The 21,503-nt window shown below is 58.9% G+C and overlaps 3 protein-coding genes across 7 annotated transcripts in view; 1 reads left to right on the forward strand and 2 right to left on the reverse strand.

Annotated features, from left to right (window-relative positions):
• ABHD15 (abhydrolase domain containing 15) overlaps positions 1 to 241 on the reverse strand; it is a 7,457-nt gene extending 7,216 nt beyond the window's left edge. The window contains exon 1 of the mRNA XM_011940875.1: positions 32 to 241. Coding sequence (XP_011796265.1) covers positions 32 to 241 — 210 coding nt within the window. The remainder of the gene's footprint in view (positions 1 to 31) is intronic.
• The window catches only part of TP53I13 (tumor protein p53 inducible protein 13), a 7,495-nt gene extending 1,980 nt beyond the window's left edge, over positions 1 to 5,515 (forward strand). Inside the window, exons 1-7 of one of the 4 annotated variants that reach the window (XM_011940843.1) lie at positions 1,063 to 1,218; positions 1,406 to 1,474; positions 1,706 to 1,747; positions 3,973 to 4,101; positions 4,233 to 4,433; positions 4,518 to 5,073; positions 5,184 to 5,515. In XM_011940843.1, coding sequence (XP_011796233.1) covers positions 1,147 to 1,218; positions 1,406 to 1,474; positions 1,706 to 1,747; positions 3,973 to 4,101; positions 4,233 to 4,433; positions 4,518 to 5,073; positions 5,184 to 5,296 — 1,182 coding nt within the window. In that variant the 5' untranslated portion in view covers positions 1,063 to 1,146 and the 3' untranslated portion in view covers positions 5,297 to 5,515. Of the gene's footprint in view, positions 1 to 484; positions 962 to 1,062; positions 1,219 to 1,405; positions 1,475 to 1,705; positions 1,748 to 3,972; positions 4,102 to 4,232; positions 4,434 to 4,517 lie in introns of those variants that run through there. The other 3 variants (XM_011940845.1, XM_011940844.1, XM_011940846.1) reach the window with 3 other exon arrangements.
• Positions 5,516 to 5,872: 357 nt separating this feature from the next.
• On the reverse strand, positions 5,873 to 16,272 carry GIT1 (G protein-coupled receptor kinase interacting ArfGAP 1). Of its 2 annotated transcripts, XM_011940841.1 has the most exons (20): positions 15,881 to 16,272; positions 15,308 to 15,420; positions 15,100 to 15,205; positions 14,329 to 14,546; positions 14,144 to 14,238; positions 13,741 to 13,783; positions 11,348 to 11,374; positions 11,118 to 11,166; positions 10,695 to 10,767; positions 10,041 to 10,138; positions 9,531 to 9,642; positions 9,258 to 9,391; positions 8,917 to 9,069; positions 8,614 to 8,844; positions 8,472 to 8,525; positions 8,207 to 8,293; positions 8,025 to 8,098; positions 7,683 to 7,865; positions 7,480 to 7,543; positions 5,873 to 7,315 (listed from the first exon to the last, which is right to left on the reverse strand). In XM_011940841.1, exons 2-20 carry the CDS (start codon positions 15,418 to 15,420, stop codon positions 7,103 to 7,105), a joined length of 2,127 nt encoding a protein of 708 aa, XP_011796231.1. In that variant the 5' UTR covers positions 15,881 to 16,272; the 3' UTR covers positions 5,873 to 7,102. The 2 variants fall into 2 exon arrangements, with proteins under 2 accessions (XP_011796231.1, XP_011796232.1); XM_011940842.1 differs by lacking the exon at positions 11,348 to 11,374.
• Between the last annotated feature and the right edge of the window lie 5,231 nt (positions 16,273 to 21,503).

Raw genomic sequence — 21,503 nt, forward strand, 5'->3', positions numbered from 1 at the left:
AGCCGCTGGCGGGAGGCTGCTGCTTCCCTGCCTGCATCAGTGCGGGCCCCGCGGACTCCTGGCCCCCGTCCCGGCGAGCTCGGGGCTCCACGTAAAGGAAATCTTCAGCCCGGGAGGGGCTTTCCCATAAGGAGCAGCCCCACGCCTCCGAGAGTCTGTCGGAGAAAAGGACACACTCGGGCGCCCTGCGACAGGGATGCCCGTCCGACCTACAAGGAACGCCTCGTAAACCGGGGTGCATGGGAGACCAAGGAAATAACACGTTCTCGCTGTTTCCAAGCTTTGGGATGGGCATCTCGACCCCTCGCTCTCTACCCACGTTTTCCCCCCAAATCCTGGAGAGGGAACCAGAACCGGCGCCCCGCTGCGGGGCGGGCCGGCCAGCGCACCTCCTGGGGGTGAGGCCTGTGGCTTCCCCATCCTGCGACGACCAATCTCTTTCTGGACGTGCGCCCGCCACCGCTGGGCGACGGCGGAGGTGGGGAACACAGCAGCCTCTCGGCCGGCTCCGGCCTCCCGGGGCTTCTGGGTCTGGAGAGTTTGGGGAGCGGAGACACCCCCAGAGGTTCCTCCGGGTTCGGACCCTATTTGCGAGGGCGGGAGTGGTGTGGGCCGACGGCGAAGCTCCAGAGGTGGGACCTTCTCCCTTCAGCAGTTCCTCCTGCTTTAATGATTCTGCCCCTCTTCTCGTTGCAGGTCACACCGACAAATCTGAAGCGGGTTTGCCAGAGGAGTGTACCCGTCTCCCTGGCCTGGGCCACCCGGTCCACAGGGATCCCATTTCCGGCCCTACATCCCGCTCCACGATCCCATACAGGCGCTGCAGCTGTGTTCTGCAGGCTGCAGGGACGCGCTGAAACGAACCCCCGGACGAGGCAAGGGGCCCCCGCCTGCCCTGCTGAGACTTACGCGCTGACCGGTCTCATACGGTTAAACTTTTCCGGCTTCAGGTTTAGGACGCGTGCGCGCACGCTCCGCTGCTGTGGGCGGGCATTGGGGCGGGGCGAGACCGGGGGCCCACTGTCAGGGGAGGGGCGAGCGCGAGCCCAGGGCCTACGGACGCGCGGGCGGCGCTGGGGCTGGAGGGGCGGGACGCGCGCGCTCTCTCGCTGGCAGGTCGGCGGGCCCGGCCTAGGGCCGCTTGGGATGGCGCCTACTCTGCCTTCGCCCCAGCTGCTTCTCTTGGCAGCCCTTGCGAGGCTCCTGGGTCCCAGCGAGGTAAGGTGACTCTCTCCTGGGAAGGCCTCGGCCCGGGAGCTCAAAGCGCTTTGCCAAAAGTTCGTCCTGGAAGGAGTGGCGCGCCAAGGGGGACCTGGAGTTCTTCCGCTGGCGGTCTGGGCCTGGGGAGGGAGAGGGTAGGGCCTCGTCGTGTCCAGCGCCCCAGCTCTGCGCTTTGGACCCACAGGTGATGGCTGGGCAGGCGGAGGAGGCGGGAGCCCATTGTCCCGAGGGCTTGTGGCCTCTGCCCCCGCAGGTAGGAGCCCTGAAGGGCCCAGGGAGAAAGGGGTGTGAAAGGCTAGCCCAGTCCCGCTCAGTTCTCTCCGCACCCTCCACAGTCACCGTCTGGGGACCTCTGCCCGTTCCTCCGTCCTCAGTAGCCAGCTTCTCCATCCCAGCCTGGCGCTTGGGGCCTGCCGTCCCCGCCCTACCACACACACACGGAGTCCCCCAGCTGCCCTAAGCTCTGTTCTTTCCCCATGTATAGGTGTCACCAAGAGTGACCTACACACAGGTGAGCCCAGGACAGGTGAGTACAAGCAGGGGCCCACCCTTGGTGTCCACGCCTGGAGACAGGAGCTCTTCGCAGGCTTCCCCGCCTTTTCTGCTGATAGGCCCCATTCCTTACCACTTCCCTCAGGCAGAGGCAGGGCTCTAGTTCTCCGCCCCACCTCCAAGCCCAGGACAGATGGCTCAAAGACTGAGCCATAGGCCTGTCATCTGCAATGCTGTGTCAGGATGCTGTTGGGTAGCTGGCTCTGTGGACAAGTGGCTGTGAGTGGAACTCTCTGAGAGTAGCTGGAAAAAGCCCAGGCTCCAGTTCCCTGAGGGGACAGCGGGAAGTCTCCTGACTTTGTGGGCCCCAGTTTTCTGTAGGAGAGGGTATGAATTTTGTCTCTACCTGTGAGCAGCAAGGGAGGGTGTGTGCCAGCACCAGGGACAGTACAGAGCTGCAAAGTGGAAGGAGTGTGCCTCTGGTTCCCAGGCTCCACACTGCGGGCTCAGCTTCCGTGGCAGCCTGTCCATCTTCATTGCCAGCTCCTCTGATCTTTCCTTTGAAATACTTATTATTATTATTTGAAATGGAGTCTCACTCTGTCGCCCAGGCTGGAGTGCAGTGGCACTTACTGCAACCTCTGCCTCCAGGTTCAAGCAATTCTCATGCCACAGCCTCCCGAGTAGCTGGGATTACAGGCGTGTGACGCCTACCTCATCTAATTTTGTATTTTTAGTAGAGACGAGGTTTCACCATGTTGTCCAGGCTGGTCTTGAGCTCCTGACCTCAAGTGATCTACCTGCCTCAGCCACCCAAAGTGCTGGGATTACAGGCGTGAGGCACCATGCCTGGCCTGAAATACCTAACTTAAATTGGCTGGGCACAGTGGCTCATGCCTGTAATCCCAGCACTTTGGGAGCCTGAGGCAGGTGGATTACCTGAGGTCAGGAGTTCAAGACCAGCTTGGCCAACATGGTGAAACCCCATCTCTACTAAAAATACAAAAATTAGCCAGGCGTGGTGGCACACCCCTGTAATCCCAGCTACTGGGGAGGCTGAGGCAGGAGAATTGCTTGAGCCCAGGAGGCAGAGGTTGCAGTGAGCCGAGACCGTGCCACTGTACTCCAGCCTGGCCGACAGAGCGAGACTGTCTCAAAAAAAAAAAAAAAAAAAAAAAAAAAAAAAATTCTCTGTAATAGCTCCAGGCCAAGAGTCATTGCCTCACTTTGCCACCTACCAGATTCCTTTCCTCAGACACCCTTTTGTGAAGTCACTCCTCTGTTCACAAACTGTCAATGGCTTCTTATTTCCCACCTTGTCGTGGCCGTACTCTCTGGCCTGGCTTTTCAGGCCTTACTTAAGTAAGCTTCGTCTGACCTCTCCACATCTTTGGTTCCTCTCCAGTTGTGTCAGGCTGTTTGCCACAGAAATGAGTTCCAGCCTTGTCCCCAGCACAGCCCTTTTGCTCCTGTGTATTCTCCTCCACACCTGGCCTATCCTGAATCAGAGAGTGCAGCTCCCTCCCCTCCTGCCATATTCCCCCATCCCTCTTCCCAGCCCCAGCAGGAATCACCTCCCCCTGAGACATTGCCTGATGGCATCAGCCTTTATTCCTCCCCTCCTCCTCTGAATCTGTCTCTGATAATTTAGCAACTAATCACTAAGTTTTATTAGTTTGCTCTTTTATTTGCATTAGTTGTTTCCCTGAGTTTCTTATACATTCCTTGCAAGCAGAGTCCAGGAGTTCTTTGGCATCTCCTACAGCATCTAGCATAGCACTGAGCACCAAGTCAACTCAATCAAAGAATAATGAATGATTGATGGAGTATTTCCATCCTGAGATTGTGCACCTGCTGCCTGCCTGCTCTGTATTTGGATGCTCTTGGGAAATTGTATAGATCGGATCGATGGTGTTCATTTGGGGGATGCTTATGGCTTGGATTGTGAACCTGTAGAGCCATTGTTACACCTGCAGGGAAATATAGCTAGAGTGTGGTCTGAGTCTGGCAGGATTATCCAGGCATGCTGTGAGCTTTGAAGGGTGGCACTTGATGGAAAGGAAGGGTGAAAGGAACACTCAGAGGCAAGAGCGGGTACCTGCCAATAACCAGGGCCCTTTGTCCTTTCTGGACCCTGAAGGTAGAAGAGCCATCCAGCTATCCTGGGAGTACCTTTAAACTGGCCCCCTGGATGGGAGAACTTGAGATTCTCTGGGAGGGCTCTGGGCCTGCTTTGATGTCTGTGTGCCTTTCCTCCAGGCTGAGGATGTCACCTTCCTCTACCACCCCTGTGCCCACCCCTGGCTGAAGCTCCAGCTTGCCCTCCTGGCCTATGCTTGTATGGCTAAACCCTCCCTCGCCCCTGACTCCAGCCTCACGCAGGATCGGGTATGTAGCTGATGAAAGGCGCTTGCCTGGCCCTGGCAAAAGGCCCCGTGTGCAGGGAAAAAAAAATTCAAGGGTTTCCTCTTGCTTGTCCCCACCTTCCTCATAGCTCTAATAGTTACCTCCTCTCATAGCCGCTGGTGCTGACTGCATGGGAGCTGGCGCTGGAGATGGCCTGGGTAGAGCCAACCTGGGCCGCCCACTGGCTGATGAAGAGGCGGAGGAGGAAGGAGAGGAAGAAGAAGGCATGGATCTATTGTGAAAGCCTTTCAGGGCCTGTGCCCACCGAGCCAACCCCGGGTAGAGGGAGGCTGTGCCGGAGAGGGTGTGTGCAGGTAGGAGGCGCTGGGCCCAGGTTTGTGGGTCCTTGGGTTCTCTGAGAGGGGCAGCAGGGTGATTGCTGTCTCCCCTCTCCTTAGGCCCTGGCTCTGGCCTTCGCTCTGCGGAGCTGGCGGCCCCCTGGCACAGAGGTGACATCTCAAGGGCCCAGGCAGCCCTCTCCCAGTGGTGCCAAGAGGCGGAGGCTGCGGGCTGCCCTTGGTCCCCAGCCCACTCGCTCAGCACTGAGGTTTCCCTCTGCTTCCTCAGGGAGCTTGAAGGCCAAGCAGCCCATGGTGGGAATCCCTGGTAGGGAGAGTAATGCCCCATCTGTGCCCACTGTCTCCCTCCTGCCCGGGGCACCTGGAGGCAGTGCCAGCTCCAAAACAGAGGCTCAGGTGCTCAACGGGCAAGGCAGCCCTGGGGGCTGTATCTGTTCAAGTCAGGCTTCCCCGGCCCCTCGCGCAGCAGCGCCTCCACGGGCAGCCCGCGGTCCCACCCCACGCACTGAAGAGGCTGCCTGGGCTGCCATGGCCCTGACCTTCCTGCTGGTGCTGCTCACCCTGGCCACGCTCTGCACACGGCTGCACAGAAACTTCCGACGCGGGGAGAGCATCTACTGGGGGCCCACAGCGGACAGCCAGGACACAGTGGCTGGTGAGGAGTTCCCACCCGAGGCCCCCGCCCCACCTTGCGTGGCCCCGGCCCGCCGCCCCCCAAGGCTTCCCTGCCTTCCCGCCCTTGACTGCTCGGCGCTCGGCCCACAGCTGTGCTGAAGCGGAGGCTGCTACAGCCCTCGCGCCGGGTCAAGCGCTCCCGCCGGAGACCCCTCCTTCCGCCCACGCCGGACAGCGGCCCGGAAGGCGAGAGCTCGGAGTGATGGCCTAGTACCTGCCACTGTGGCATGTGGCTCTTCCCCGCGCCTCTGCCACGTGGACCTCTGCCACGTGGGCCGCGCGCTGGGCGCCCCCTGGTGGTGGCGGCACGGCCCTGACGGAGCATCCTTGTTGGTTGCTGGGTGGGCGGCCAAGGGGAGAAAAGGAGCCGCTTCTGCCTCCCTTGCCAAAACTCCGTTTCTAATTAAATTATTTTTAGTAGACTCTGGAGTTGAGCTTGTGCATCTGCCGCACAGAGACACTCCCACCCGGACCCTAGTCCTAGGCCATGAAGGTGATGTTTTGAGGCGGGGGTTTACCAATCAGATTGGCCACCACCAGCCCGCCCCCGCTGGCCAACCTGTCCCTGGACATGGGGCTTTAGGAGTATCCTCGTGGGAGGGTGACATTATCGTCATACATGTTAGAATAGTTACATATTCCCAAAGTAACTCTTCCACTAGACAGATGTTCCCAGCACAGGGGCTTCCCTAGGGTGGGGGTCCTGGGGCACTTGCAGTCACCCTTCCTTTCATGTCTGCCACCTCCCTCCAGCCCCCATTCTCAGCATAAGAAACAGCTCATGGTCACTTCTTTATTTTTGATACAAATGTACATGACACGTCTTGACAGTCAGCCCACCCACCACCACACAGGTAGGGCCTGGCCCCCCAGGGAAGAAGCGGGATGGGGAGAGAGCTGGTGGGTCCCACCGTCTGCCTCTCCAGCCTTCCCAGGCTGCCAGCCAGGTTCCCAGACCGCCCCGAGGGTGGGACCACAGCAGGTGCAGGTAGTGATGGTGGGTGCTGGCCTTGTAGGGGTTACAGGGAGGGGACTCAGCTCCACAGCCACCAGCTGAATCAGACACCCCGGGGAGCCAGCCCCAGGCTCAGGTGCTCAGTCCTCCACCCTAACCAGCACATATTCCCCCTCCATACAGGAGCGGGAGGAGATGGAGGGAAGTGGTTTTTAAGTTCATAGAGAAGGGGTGAGAGTGGGGAGGGCTCAGGGAGGCAGTGGGGAGGACCAAAACTGGTTACATGGACAGTCCCTGGCTCCAGGTGGGGAAGGGAAGCTGACCCCCACGTTGGTCCCACTGCTCTGGTCCCCTCACCCCTCAGAACTCCAGACGGACCAGGCCTCCGGAACGGCACTGCCGCCCGCACACTCAACACGCAGGCACGCGGGGACACTCAGTTACCACGAAGTTAAAATTAAGGGGTGGGGAAGAAGAAAGGAAAAAAAAAAAAACAGACTTTCCAGTGTTTGCTGCTGGGGACCCCCAGCACACAGGTTGGGGCCTGTGCCCTAGGCATGGGCCGTTTGGCATTAAAGGGAGAGCAGCAAGGGGCTGGTGGCTACAGGGCAGGGACATCCACGGAGACTATGTACAAAGGAGGGGATGCCCCTGCTCAGCCCCCAATAGGGCTGAACTGGCTCATGGGGGTGGGGCGCATGTACAGAGAGCTGCCCCACTTGGAGTGTCCCCACCCGCCCCTTTGCTGAGGGTGCCCTCGAAGGCGAGGGGCTGGGAGTGATGCCTTACAGGCCCCTGCTCACTAGGAGTGGGGAGATGCTATATACAGAGGGGAGGTGCATGGAATGTGGGGGACAGAAGCTCCTGCCACCCCACCTCCCCATCCTTAGGGGCTCGGCGGGTGGGCACCAGGGCGCCTGGCTACCAGGGAGAGTGGCAGCACTAAGGGCACTTGTGCCAGTGGCTCTGTTGGGGTGGGGATTAATGTCTGGAGTGGCCCAGCTCCTGTGGCCAGTGAGGTCCTAGGGTGCAGGTGAGGGTGTGGGGAGAGAAGTCACTGCTTCTTCTCTCGGGTGGTGATGGTGACCAGCTGCTTGGCAGCCTTGGCGATGTCGTAGGCGCACTGGATCACCTGCTGAGTCAGCAGCTGGAAGTCCACTGGGGCGCCGGGCTCTGGTGGCACTGTCTTCCGGCACTCACTCTGCAGCCGGTAGGCGCTGGCGTTCAGCAGCCGCAGTGAGCTCCGCACTGGCTCCAGGGCTGGCCTCTGGAGGGGGCAGAAGTGAGGCTGGACCTTGGACTTTAAGCCGCCAGCTGCCATCAGGGCCCAGTTTCTCTGTGTCTCCACCCGGGTAGTAATCAGATAGGATTCTCCACGCCTGCCCCAGCCCGAGGCCCTCCCACTCCTGGTCCTCTCTTTGGCCCCTGTACCTTTGGGAAGAGGGAGGCCATCTCGGTCACAGCCAAATGGATCTTCTCTGAGCAGGGCACGAAGCTGCAGGGAGCAGGGAGGGTATAAATCAGGGGGCTCTCAAGGGAGGTTCCCAGGGACAGCAGAACCTAGGGCCCCTCATGCCCTCTGCAACAGCCTAGAAACCAACAGGAACTGCACCCTCCGGCCCTCCACTCAGTACCTGTCATGCTTGAACTCCTGGGCTGCCCGCAACAGTTCCTGAATGTTCTTGGTGACTTGCTCTGTCTTCAAGATGACATCCTCTGTGCTGGGAAGCCCAGGATCTAGGTCTCCATCCAGGCTTTCCAACTCTGGGTGGAAGTCTTCCTCTTTGCCCAGCTCTAGAAACCTCTTCCCTTCCAGCCTGAGGCCCAGGTCCGGAAAAGAGAGACAAAGATACATATAAAGACACGTTCCAGCCTTAGAACCGCCCGCCTGGGTCCTCACAGACACACTGGGGGCCCTCTCAACCTCCCCGCCTCGGTACATGAGCAGGCTGGGCTGAAGACCCAGGGAGCCTCACCCCAGCAGTGGATCCCCACTTTGTGTGTTCTCATAGTCACTGTCCGCTCCGCTGCCGTGGCGGGAAAGCTTGCTCTGGAGAGTGGAGGGAAGGGGCTGTGAGTGCTGTGTTCCTGGACCCACACAACCCCCAGCCCACATGGCCCCCAGCCAGCCTGTAGGCACTGGGTATGGAAACATTACCGTGTGGCGGCTTCCTTCCTGGGGGCAGGACAGCAGCGGGGAGGAGGGAGTGAAGGGCACAGCTGAGGCAGACACCCCCTTCCGGATCTGAAACCCAGGGCAGTGCTGGATGGAGTCAGTGTGCCCCACTGCCCCTTGCTCACCAGCAGTGTGGCAGGGACCGGGTCAGCCTAATCATCCTAGGCCCCGCATTCAGCACAGAGCCCAGAACCCCCTGGGGCTCAGAACCTACTGGTTAAGATGGACACGCCTTCCCCAGGCTTACCCGGTAAAGGCCAGCAGGGACGTGCACTGAATAGATGGCGTCGTCCTCTAGCTCCTGGGGATGTTAGCACAGTGAGCATCATGGTGGACCCTGTGGCAGCCCCAACCATCTCCCCACACCTTGAGACCCACAGGTGACTCACAGTGCTGTGGAAAGGCTGCAGCCGCGTAGTAAGCTCGTCCCCAGGGGGGCCCCCGAAGGGCTTCAGGGCGGAGCCGGGTTCATACATGGAGAAGGCCTGGCGGTCCCTGCGGTGTGTGCTCCCGCCTGGTGCCATGGGTGTGTGTTCTGCCCGTTCACTGGGGAGTGGAGGTGTGGGCACTGGCCCTGGAGGCTGCCGGAGCTGCAGGTTCTCCGCCTGCAGCTTGTGGATCTGCGAGTGCAAAGTGCTGTCAACCCCCATGGAGTCCTGGGGCTCCCCCTCCCACCGAGGCTGCACCCTCACCTCTCGCTGCAGCCTCCGGAGCTCGTCGCTCAGGCTACTGTTGACCTTCATGAGCTGCTGCACCTTTGCCTCCGATGTAGCCAGGGCCTTCTTCAGCTCCAGGTACTCCTGCAGCGTCACAGCCCCATCAGACAAGTCCGAGGAGTCCATGCTCTGAAGAAAGAGACCTAAGCCAGTCAGCACTTGGGGGCAGGGAGGCCAACACCCGCAGGGGACAGTTATTGAGGCGAGGAGCAGCCCGCCCATCCCTCAGGCCCCTGGGCTACAAGAGGAAAGAGCTGGGTCTCGGTGAAGGCCTGGGTCAGGGCACACGGGAGTGGGAGGGAGGGCGGGCCTCGGACCCGGGCGCGGTTGCTCCGAGTGGCGCCGGCGCTACGCAGGGGTTCCTGGTCTGTGTCCTCGTCAGAGGCCACGCTGTCATAGTCGTGCTGGTCGTCTAGGTCACTCTGGCTCCGCAGAGACAGCTCAAGGTTGTCTGAGGACACAGGGGCGTCACTCAGGCCTCACTCCACCACACAACCCGTCTCTCAGGCCACCGCTGGCAGAGAGAGCCATGTAGGAAAGACCCCTGGAGCCCTGCCCGCTGCCTGCACCACCCCCCACAACCCTCCCACCTGTGGGGCTGCTCAGGCTCTTGCCCTGCTGTCTCCGCTTGGCCTCACTGAGAATGTCGATGATCAACGTGGCAAACTCTCGGGCATTAAAGCGGGCCAGCTTTTGTCGCCCCTGCAAGGCAGAAAGGGCCAGGCTGGCTTCAGGGGACCTCTTATGACTGACGCAGAGGGGTGGGGACCAAGCAGCAAGGCATGGCCCTGCCATCTAATTTAACCCCAGCTAAAGCGTCCCAGCCTTGCTTCACCTGGCCAGTCAGCAGCTGAGGCCACACGCGGCAGGGTATGATAGAGTAGGGTGCATGAGCAGAGGCCGGAACACCCGCCGGAGCTGCTCACCAAGTGCTCAAAAGAACGGCCTCCTGCCTCTTCCCAAATCCCAGTGCCAGCTGGGCCCCGAGGGAGGCCCTGGCAAATGCTGGAGAGCTGGCTCAGGCCCCAGCCCACTGCCGGATGAGGAGGGACCGCAGGGATGAAGGAGACCACCCCAGGCCCCCAACCCAGCCCCCTTACCTGATTCCTTGTGGCTGAGTATTCCGGGTTAACAGGCAGGAAGGGCACGGCACTGCGCTCTGTCACCAGAGTGCTGTGGTTTTGGGTAGCCAGCCACACTGGAGGGGAGGGACAGGAGCAGATCAGCCACGGTGGCCAGGCCCCCATGGTGGGGGTGGGGAAGCACTGAGCCCAGCCTTCCTAGCTGCCCCCATGCCCATTGAGCACTGGTGTTCAGAACAGGGGTGCTCTTCAGGCACGCAGAGCTAGGCTGGGTCAGGGCAAGGCTGGGCACGGCTGGCTGGGGATAGACAAATGGAACAAGGCGGGTCCCACCCATCCAGACCCAGAATTTGGGCTGGAATCCGGCTGTGGCCAGGAAGGAGTGATGCAGGGGGGCGGAGCAGTACCAGGGAGACAGCCAAAGTGGGAGGCTGCCAGAGTGAGAGGAGCCCCAGTCTGAGGCTGGGGGAGGAGCAGGCTAGCCGCCTCCCCCTCAGCACTCTACCCAGCCTGGGACGCTGCCCAGGCAGGTTCACAGCCAGCAGGGGCTCATCTGCAGGCCTCTGAGCAGCCCCAACCCCAGGCACCCCTTCTTAGCCCAGTAAAGGACCAGAGACCCATGCCTGGGCCGCTCAGGTCCTCCGTGCCAGACACTCCCGCTCCCCGACTCACCTGCATCATTTTCTCTTCGATCCACCTCATCATACACGTCCATGGCAAGTTCCTCAAAAAGCCGGTTGCTGAGCTGGAGGAAAAGAGGGGCCCAGATTTTGTCAGATGCATTGGCTCCCAGTGCCAAGGCCAGCTCCACAGCATGTTGTGAGCCTTGGGGAACCGGTGGCCTTCCTTGTGCTGCCCAGCCCCTACAGTCTCAGAATGGGAAAGTGGGAAGGGATCATGTTCCAAACTCCAAGGTGGGAGAGAAGGGACCAGTCCGTCCCCTTGTGGGGAGATCAGACTGCTGAGGCGAGTGAGGGGACAGGTCAAAGACTTGGAAAAGTTCATTGAGTCAGAGGCAGGGGAAGCAAGGGCAGAGGGTGGGGAACCAGAGAGGGGCCAGCTCCAAGTGTCAGGGCACTGTTGGAGCAGACTTACTGCCTGCAGCTTCTTCTTAGCAGCTTTGGCCAATTCGGATAGGTCCAGGCTGAGGGCGGAGGGAGACGAGAATTGGGAGGAGAGGAGAGACCTGAGAGGTGGCCAGGCCCATGCCAGCAACCTCCCCAACATGCAGGGATCCCAGGGAGACGGCACCCCAGATGCTGTACACAAATGCCTCCCCACCCTACCCCACCTTCAGGCCTGCTGCCCCGGCAGGCACCATATACCTCTGAGACATGCACTTTTGCCGAGATCTAAGTCCAGAGAAAGGCAGCAGAGGGAAGAACAGGACAGAGGCAGCAGTTACCCAGGAGCAGGGCACGTCAGGCCCAGACCCATCTCCATGCACACCCGGCCCAGAAGGGACAAAGCTCAACTAGTCTCACCGCGTCCCCCACCCCTCCTCCTCTGGCTTGCTCTTCCTCTCAGTGACCTGTTCATCCAGCACCAGTGTCAGCCACCTGGCAGTCACCTGAAGTCTCCTTCACCCTCCAGTCATAGTGAAGCTCCCCATGTTCCTCAATCACTTGCTGCCTGGGCTTTGCAACAGTTTCTTAATCTCCCTCCTTCTAGTCTTATCCCTACAATCCTGTTCTACCCAGCAGCCAGGGTGATTTTTTGGATACAGTTGGCTGCACTATCCCTTGCCTTAAAGCACTGCAGTAATAACAGGTGCATATGGCACACTCCAACCATACTTTATCAGAATACCCTAGGGCCGGATGCAGTGGCTCACACCTGTAATCCTAGCACTTTGGGAGGCCAAGGTGGGAGGTTCACTTGAGGCCAGGAGGTGGAGACCAGCCTGGGCAACACAGACACAAAAGCAATTTAAAAATTAGCTGAGCATAGTGGCATGTACCTGTAGTCCCAGCTACTCAAGAGGCTATGGTAGGAGGATCGTTAAAGGCTGCAGTAAGCTATGATCTAGCCACTGCACTCCAACCTGGGCAAGAGCGCAAGACCCCAACTCTTAAAAAAAAAAAAACAAAAGCGAAACATTTTGCATACATTATCTAATCCTCTCCTCCCTGAAAAACAGATACTGTCATCTCCATTTCCAGGAGAGGTAACCAAGGCTCAGAGAGGTCAAGCAGCCTGCAAGTCACACAGCCAGTAAGCAGCAGAACTGACTTCACACTTCTATGCCTGGAACTGTCTGCTCTTGGGATGGATGGTCACTGCTCCTGCTGATGCTCTCGGGGCTGCTCATTCTCCTGCTTGTCTCTATTCCAATCTTGCTCGTAGGGTTCCCTGCCTCCCATGCTGTGCTCCAGCCCCAGGGGCTGCCTCCATTCCCATGCAGCATTTCTACCTTCCATGCCTCTGCCTCTCTTGCTGCACTCCCCCAAGGGGACTAGAATCACTTGCCTAGGCTACCTCCCCAGCTAGACTGTGAGCTCCTCAAGGGTAGGGATCATGTCTCAGGTGCCTCTGTGCTCCCAGTGCCAAGAGCAGTAGCTGGCTCTGGGAAGGTGCTCAGTTAATGTGCTGTTGAATGGAGCCCATATGTGGGTATATTTACCATACACACACATGCATGTAAACACGCACGCACACACTCACAGCCCAGGTAGAATCAGATCACTGAAATAGGAGCCTTGGGGTCTCGAGGAGGTCTGGGTTTAGGATCTGAGTTGCCCAGGCCTGGCTATGTCCATCTACCCACACAGGCCCTTGGGGAGGAGAGCACCTCCTCTCTCCAGATCCAGGCCAGAAGGCACAGCCTGGCATGAGGATGTGGCCATCAGAGGTGGCCACCAGGTGGCACTAGCATCCATCTTATGTGCTGGGTGAGTGGCAGGGAGTGTCCCACACTGCCTGGGCACTTGGGGCCTCTCAGACGGAGGCAGAAACACCTCATTCAACCAGCCTCAGGGCACCTGCCTAATTTCTGAGCATGCTCGAGGCCTAGTGAGCAGTCTCAAAGTTAGTCACATCCCTGAGGCCCACCCATCTTTTCAGTGAGGAGCAGAGGCTTCTCTAAAGACAGTGGGGTCAGTGCCACCGAGACAGAACCCAGTGGCCCACCCTCACAGCGGAAGGTAGCTTTTTTTTTTTTTTTTTTTTTTTTTTTGAGACGGAGCTTTGCTCTTGTTGCCCAGGCTGGAGTGCAATGGCGTGATCTCAGCTCACCGCAACCTCCGCTTCCTGGGTTTGAGTTATTCTCCTGCCTCAGCCTCCCGAGTAGCTGGGATTACAGGCATGCGCCACCACACCTGGCTAATTTTATATTTTTAGTAGAGACAGGGTTTCCCTATGTTGGCCAGGTTGGTCTAGAACTCCCGACCTCAGGTGATCCGCCCGCCTCGGCCTCCCGAAGTGCTGGGATTACAGGCGTGAGCCACCGCGCCCGGCCCACAGGTAGCTTCTTACACCCGAGCCCTCCATATACTTGACAGTCACAGGGCTCAGGCTATGCTGGCCACATATGGAGCTAACATTTTTTTACCTGCCTTGGGGCCCAGCATTAGGGACTGAGGACTAAGCTGTGCCTCTAGTTTCTGGGGGGTGGGGAGCAGGGTCCTAGGCCCCTGAAGCCTGGGCTGGGAGCTCTGGGGGTCAGCTGCCCACATGGCATCCAACAGCCTCTGGAAAGGGGCATCAGGTGGGCACTCACCTGTCAGCCATCTGTGGGATGATGTAATGCCCATTCTTGTGATCTGAACAAAAATAAAAATGCCAAGTCACTCACTAGTGCTGGGTGGCATCAGCAGCTGGGAGCCCACCTCACTGCCATGAGCAGGGCTGGTACCCAGAAGTGTCAGGGGAAAGGGGGGAGGGCAGGCCACCCTCAAGAGTGCTGGGAGCTCATGGGAGGATGCAGGATGCCCACCCCCACTCCCTAGCCCCAACGATGCTGTGGCCCAGAGCCTGCAGCAATTTCACAGGAGCCAGTTGCCTAGCAACATTGCTCCCCAGTCTCTCTGTCACCATGGCACCTGCTGCCGGGTGTGTCCAGGTCCCACCTGCCCAGCCCAGCCAGGCCCACCCCAGCCAGGCCCGCCCCAAACTCTGCTCACCCGGCTTGCGTCCACAGAGGTAGAAGGCCAGCCGGTCAGTGAGCTCATATTGGCACTCAACCAGCCTTTCCGCCAGCTCATGGTGCCCCGCCTGCCTGTGGGGAGGGGGTACGGCTCAGCCTTGCAGCAGCAGCCCTCACCCACACCCCCACCCACCCACGCTGCACCCTTCAGCTGACCCTCACCTGGCATAGTCAATGGGTGTGCGGCCATTAACATCAGGGGAGCCAGGGTCAGCCCCATACACTACAAGCAGCTCGGCCTGCAGTATCTGCCCTGCCTTGGCAGCCACGTGCAGAGGTGTTGTGCCCTTCTCTGGGTGGAAGAAGTTGGCCTGGGCACCCAGGGATAGCAGGCGCAGACATGTCTCCAGGTTGCCTGTCCGCACGCTTGAGTGCAGTTGCTAGGAGGAGCAGAGCGTGCAATGAATACACATGTGCGTGAGGCGCACCTCTCCACCCTTAAGCTGCACCCTGGCTGCCCCTGGGACGCCTAGCAGCTCCAAGGAGGCCTGCCCAAACCAGGCTATGTCAGGAGGACAGAGACTCCCCACTAGGGGTTAATGCCAGTTAATAAACGCTGCTGTCAGTCACCATCTACCATGTGTGCTGTGTGCCCTGCTTAAGATAATGTTTATGAAGTAGATGCTGTTATTTCTTTCCCATTTTACAGATGATGAAACTGAGGCTGTGAGAGGCTAAGCAACTACCCCCAGGTTTTCCCAGCTTCTGAGTGGCAGTTGTGGGCTTCTAGCCTTCTGTGTCCACTTGGTTGTTGAGGAGCCTCAGCCGCACATGGCTTGACCTAGCAATCTGCTCTTTCCATCCTGCCTACTATTACCCCCTGACCTTGCTGCCTTTGGGGCCCAGGCCTCAGTGGGGACAAAGGAGAGGCCTTCAGAGAGTCAAGGGTGGGAAGAAGAGGGGGCCACCCATCTGTTGTAGGGCCCCTCAAACCTTGCTGAGGTCTTTGGCGGTGACCCCATCATCGTCCCGGCAGGGAAGCTTGTGCACAAACGCCAGCATCTGGTACTTGGCCCTGATGAACTCTGACTTGATGGGGCTGCATGGGGCACACAGGAGGAATGGGGGTCACTTTGCCACCTCCCAGGGCCCTGTCCCGGACTGTGTAGGCTCTGCCCACCACCCCTCCAGCCCCACTCACTGGACTTTGTCTTGGGGGTTGGCTTTACGCCGGCCGCTCTGCACTTGTGCAGGGTCCAGCAGGGAGTGCTCCCAGATGGAGTTGGCCCCGTTGCTGGCAAGCGTGTGCACCATCTGCAGGGAAGAGATGCCAAATGAGAGAGTGCCCACTGCGTGCTGGGCACTGGGGGAAACACCTCCTGAGTGCCTGCTGTGGCTGGCGTAGCTGGAAACAGTACCAAGGGGGCCTATGGTGTGCCCACACCACCACACCTCCATCTAGTCCAGCTGCCCAAAGACACAGATCCCATGTAGCACTTCAGGTCCCATGGTGAGTGTGCCAAGGCTCAGAGAGGTGAAGCGACTTGCTCAATGCTACGTGACCACGTTGGTAAGCGGCAGAGTGGGGGTGTGAGCTACTCTTCTGCATGAAGTGAGTAGATGGGAGGAAAGGGTCAGGATTAGGCTCTGCCCCAGCTGCCCCTTGGAAGCTGCAGATTCCAGACGGGGGTGTGTGTGGGTGAGGGGTAAATGCCCTCATGCTCAGCACACTCTGCCTGTGGGGAAGGAAGAACCACCCAACCGAGCCCTGTACCTGCAGCAGCGTGGGAGGCCAGGCGCTGTGGCGAAGGTGCTTGACAATGGAGATGTGGCGTCCCAGGCTCCGGTGCACGCTGCAGCACTCGTCGCACACCAGCACACCCCTGCTGATGGATGCCCAGCCAGGATCTGCCAGAGTGAGGGCAAGGGTCAGCCGGAGCCAGATGACAGGCCAGACCTCCTGAGCACTGACCGCTCTGGCCCGCGCCAAGCCTAGTACTCTCCACACATTCGCTCACTCAGTCCCCAACAGCCTAGGAGCTGGGACCATCACTACAGCCAGGTTACCAGTGAGGGATCTCCGCAAGAGCTCACAGCTGAGGGCTGACGGAGCCATGCCGTTTCCTATATCCTTACCCCTCTGGGACATGCAGTCCCCAGAGTCCATTCAGCAAGCACAGGTTCCTGCCCTGCAGCCACTGCTACCAGTCTCTCAGCCTTTTCCCAGGAAACAAGGCGTCTGCCCTAGCCCATCCCGAAGGGAGGCAGGGATCCCCAAGGGGATGCAACCCAGATGCTGCTGCGTGCCAGATGCTGTTGAAACACGCCTGACAGATCACACCCATCCACAGGTCCTGCCTCTGGCCTCCTGCCAGCAGGTGAGGTCCTTTCATGCTGAAGCCTCCTGCCACCATCACTGAGGGTGTGAGCTGGAGCCCTCTTAAGGAAGATGGACAGAGCAAAAAGGAGCTGGGCTTGACTGGGCACCCACTGGGTACCAGCTGGGTACATCATGTATGATGCTGCTTGCAACTGTCAGGCAAGGTAGGACATGCTACCTCTGCGATGAAGAAACAGTGGCTCGGAGAGGTTAAAGGGCTTGTTCAAGGTCACAAGGCTAATGAGTAGAATTGCCAGGATGTAGCACTTTGATGCCTGAGACCATGCCATGTCCACACTTGCTGCTATCCCTCTGCCTCTATAGCCTGCTCTCCACTCTTTAGGGAAAAGTGAACTTTGGAAAGAAAAAGCGGGGCCAGGACTGGGTGGAAATTTCGGGGTCCTTCTCAAGGGCGGAGGAGATGCCACCCATCCTAGGCCCCTTGGGAGATGGGGAGGAGACAGCTGCATACAACTCAGGCTGCGGAAAGGTCATGGGGGAGAAAGCAGGCATTGTGTGCCGCCTGAGAATGGGGGCAGGGCGCCTCTCTCCCAGGACACTTTGCTCTGCCCAGCGGCCCCCGCCCTGTCTCAGGAAACCCTGTCCTGGGGTGGGGGTGGGGGACTGGCTCTCTGCCTTGCCCTGTAGCGCTCAGGGTGTTCAGAAATGCCCCCACCAGGGGAGGGACAGCCTTAGGGGGATAAGAATCTCTCCCAACTAGAAGGCAATTCTCAGGCCCTTCCCCTCTAAGGACTTCCACCAAAGTTCCCAGGAAAATTGAGGAGACTCTGAGTCAGGGGTCCAGCCTAAGCTCTGCCCACAGCAAGTGGCCCCCACTGAGGCATGGAAACAGGAAGTAAAGGAGAGAGGCTTGTCTTTGGGTTTAGGCTTTTTAAGGGAACTCCTCCCAATCAGGGCAACAGAGGGATGCCCAAGGTGACCGCCAACACCTTCCTAGGGGGCTGACTCCAGGGCTCAGGAGGAAGGGATCAGCCTTCTTCGCCAAGAGGGGGAGTCCTAGCATGCACTTCTGTGCTGGCTTTACCCAAATAGTGAGGCACCCCAGGCGTGGTGAGCTCCCTCTCCCCACTCCAAACACCACTGGGTCAGGGGGCTGCCAGCCAGTCACCTCTGGCAGCCCAGGCAGGAAGCCGGAAATGATGCAGCCCACATTCCTCTTGGTGGGGTTTCCTGTAAGTGGGGAGCCGCCCAAGGCAGGATCATAAATGGACTGACCTGAGGTCTACGGTCCTACCGGAGAAGCCAGGCGGGGAAGGTTGACTAGATATCCACAGCCAGGCGCTCCAGAGCCCCAAGCCATGGGCAGACCAGATGTGGTGAGTGACCCTGGATATGGCAGCAACCAAGACCAGGATGCAGGAATGTGGTCCAAGGGTTTGCCTCGCACTTTCCCCCAGCCTGGGGGAGGGGTTCTCCCTCTCCTCCAGGTGACCTGAGAGGAATGGTAGGCAAAGGACACTGTCCTGGTCTGGGCAGCTGACATTGGTGTCATCTCATTTCTGGATGACACAGATGTGATGCCCACCCTAACCATTCTATCTCCTCCCTCTGTGCAAGTGCCCTTGGGTCTACCCAGATTGTAGTTTAAGGCGAAGGGATCCTTGCTTCAAGAGGCTCCTTGGACCAAACCTGGGACGGAAAGGACAGGAACTATAAGGGAACTTGTCAGCCCTCCCCCTGGGCTTCTGGCTCCACCAGCAGGGTATGGGTCTGTATGTCTGGTGAGGTAGCAGGCGTGATCCTGGGATCACGTTAACCAGTGCCAACCCCAGGGAGGCCTCTACTACGGTGAATTCCTACCACCACCTGAAGCCATCAGTGGCCTCCAGGGCCAGTAGGTTTGCACATACAGGCCAGCCTCAGGCCTCCCTCCCCTGAGCTAAGGGCCAGATCCCCACTAGACTAAGGGAAAAGCCCACATCATGACGGCAAGCAAGAGTAGTCCTTGGAGTAGAGTCAGAATGGTGGTTACCTCTGGGTGCACAGACTGAGAGGGGGCACTTGGAAGCCCCCTAAGGTGATGGAAATGTTCTATAACAAGCTTGTCCAACCTGCAGGCCATATGCGGCCCAGGGCAGCTTTGAATGTGACCTAACACAAATTCATAAACTTTCTTAAAACATTATGAGACTTTTGTGCAATTTTATTTTATTTTTATTTTTTGCTTGTTTTAGCTCATCAGCTATCATTAGTGCTAGCGTATTTTAGATGTGGCCCAAGAAAATTCTTCTTCCAGTGTGGCCCAGGGAAGCAAAAAGATTGGAAACCCCTATTCTATAACATGATCAGAGTAGTAGTTACACAGGTATACACACATGTAAAAGCCCATCAGTGTGAACACTCAGGTGCGGGCACAGGCACATACAAGTTCTACCTCAATAAGGGAGGAAGATGAGCCCAACATTTGTACCACTCTGCAACCTACACTATGAAGAGACAAATCAGCCTGTAGCTTGTCCTGTAACATGTCCCCAGCCTTGCTCACCAGAGATGCCTACAGGACAGGCATCTTGAGGCCTTCACTCTCACCCCCAGGGCTGCCAAAGTGGAAAAGGCTGAGATAGAAGCCCATGGGGTGAGGAGAGGCCCTTGACTGAGACCGTGTGGCAAGGTGGGCCAAGGCAAAGGAAAGGGGAAGATGCACATTCTCCAGGGCTCCCTGCCCCCTTCCTCTCTTGGACACCCCAGGCAGGTAGGAATGCACACGGTGCCTGATGAGGTGGCACAAGCTGCCAGAGCAGCCACACCATGTCCAGTTGCCTACCAACACACTCCCACTTGTCCCATGTGCCCAGGCCCGGGAGCAGAGGGAGGATGGGGCTCTCTGGGGGCAGGCTGCATCTCACCTCTGACCTCCATGACTCCCCAAATTAACCAAGCACAAAAAGTCCCTGGCCCCACTCCTGTGGCTGGGACTGCAGGGCTCCTATCACAATAAGAGAAGCCTGTGACCCTGGGGTGGAGCGATACACCATGGGGCTGGCACTGGATCTGGACTCCAGACTGCTGGGTACCCTCATGCCTCTCTGCCTGAGATGCCACAGGACCCAGACCAAACACGCCGCTGCATGCCAGGGCCAGCATCCTAGGGTCCAGGTGTGGGATAGTCCCAAGCAGCCAGCCAGGGTCCTGACAAGCAGCCAAACACTCAGGGAGTGCCTGCCATGTGCTGGACACGTCGCTGGGTGCTAGGTGGGCTGATGTGTAAGACTGTCCATATCCTCCCCACCCCACCATCCTCACCTTCTCACCACCTTCCTGACCTCTATTGTGAATCAGGAGAAAGAAGTCATCTGGGGCACAAATTCCTCTGATGGATGAGGACCTGGGAGTAGGAGCTGGGCAATCCAACACATCTGATGCCCACCATTCCTCCCTGAGCCCACTGGGCATCCAGAGGCTTTGGTCAGACATTCAATGCAACAGAGAAAGGACAACTGCCTTGCTGGTGCTGCCCTTCACCCCTCCACCCCAGAATCAGATCACAGCCCCCCAAAAACCATTTCTACTCCAACTCCTTTGCCTCCTAATTGAGGAAACTGAGGCCCCCACAGTGAGGAAAGTCTTTTTGGGGTTACAGAGTAAGTTGGGAACAAAGGCAACACTATGCCCCAGGGTTCCCCGATATGGTGCCTGCTAAGCCTCTCCTCCACATGCATGCCATGCTCACCCCATGGAGGTGCAGAACAGTGGGCAGACATTTATAAGGCAAGGTGTGTCCTCAGCCCTGCCATCCCCAGACCTGCCTGCAACTGGGGGAAGGGAGTCACAGTTTCTTAGGGGTATGGACCCTCAACCCCAGGGCCCTCTAAACCAAAAGCCCCAAAGAGGAGAGTATCTCGTGCCCAAGCCCTACTGGGTCACAATTCCCAAATAGTCTAGCTTGGCACCACCCCCAGAACCACCAGAGCATCTGTGAGGCTCAACCTGTGGGGTCCTGGGCTTGCTCAAGGGGTGGCTGAAAGTTATGGACCCACAAATCAGCACCCCATACTCTCACTCTTAATAATGCCCACAGCCCCGCTAGAGTTCACAGACCTCCGAAGCCTGCCCAGGGGCCTACTAGGGAGATAGCTCCTTTTCTAAAGAAAGAATGGATGGGGGCTAGAGCTTCCTTCCCAGGCCAGCTGCAGAGCCCAGTCACTGGCTGTCCTCCCCCATCAGAAGGGAGCAGACTCTTGGATCACTACTCCTGACTTCCTCAGCAGGCCTGGGGGGGTTTCACTCCAGCCCAGTCCTGACTCTGTTAGGAAAAAGAAGGGAACCACCATGTAAATACAGCCAGGAGGCAGGCCAGGAAGCCAGCAGGATGCGGGGAATCTAGGCACTGCCTCCCACCCATTTCTGGCCAGACTGGGCTAGGGGACAGGGAGGGGCCGGGGCCCAGGATAGCTTGATGCCAAGCTCACTTTCCCAAGCGGGCCTTACCGGTGAATAGGAACAGCAGGGTCCAGCCGAGCTGTTCCCAGTCACCACCAGCAGGCCTGGGGATGCCTCCCGATAAGACACCCGGGTCTGAATTGGCCCTGAACGCCAGGCCCCGCAAAAAGCGCTAGCCTTAGGAACCCGCGGCAGGGAGTCCTGGGAGTAGCCACCGCTCATCTGCTCCTGAGGAGACGGTATCCAGGCCCCTCTGGCGCATCGGCCCGGCCCTCTGCTCCTTGCCCTCCACCACCCCGGCAGGCGTGCCGACCACGCGAGCAGCAGGTGCAAGACGCGGGGGTGGCACTGAGATGACACAAAACCACACTCGCCCCCACCTCCCAAGCCCTGCCGGCCTCCGCCACTGCCCTCCTGCCACCCCAGGCTGGCGCTTCCGTCGGATAGAGATGGAGGTGGTGGGGCAGCCAGCTGCCCGCCTCCCTCAGACCGAGGGGCGAGAGGCGGCGCCAGGAACGTCCTTCCTCGCTCGTCCACGGCCTCCAAGGAGCATGGGCCCCCCAGGACAGCGCTCCCGCCAAGGACGCGGCTCCGCAGTGGCCGGGGCGGGGGCCGA

Source organism: Colobus angolensis, unplaced genomic scaffold, assembly GCF_000951035.1.
Source record: "Colobus angolensis palliatus isolate OR3802 unplaced genomic scaffold, Cang.pa_1.0 Scaffold193, whole genome shotgun sequence".
Lineage (NCBI taxonomy): Eukaryota > Metazoa > Chordata > Mammalia > Primates > Cercopithecidae > Colobus > Colobus angolensis.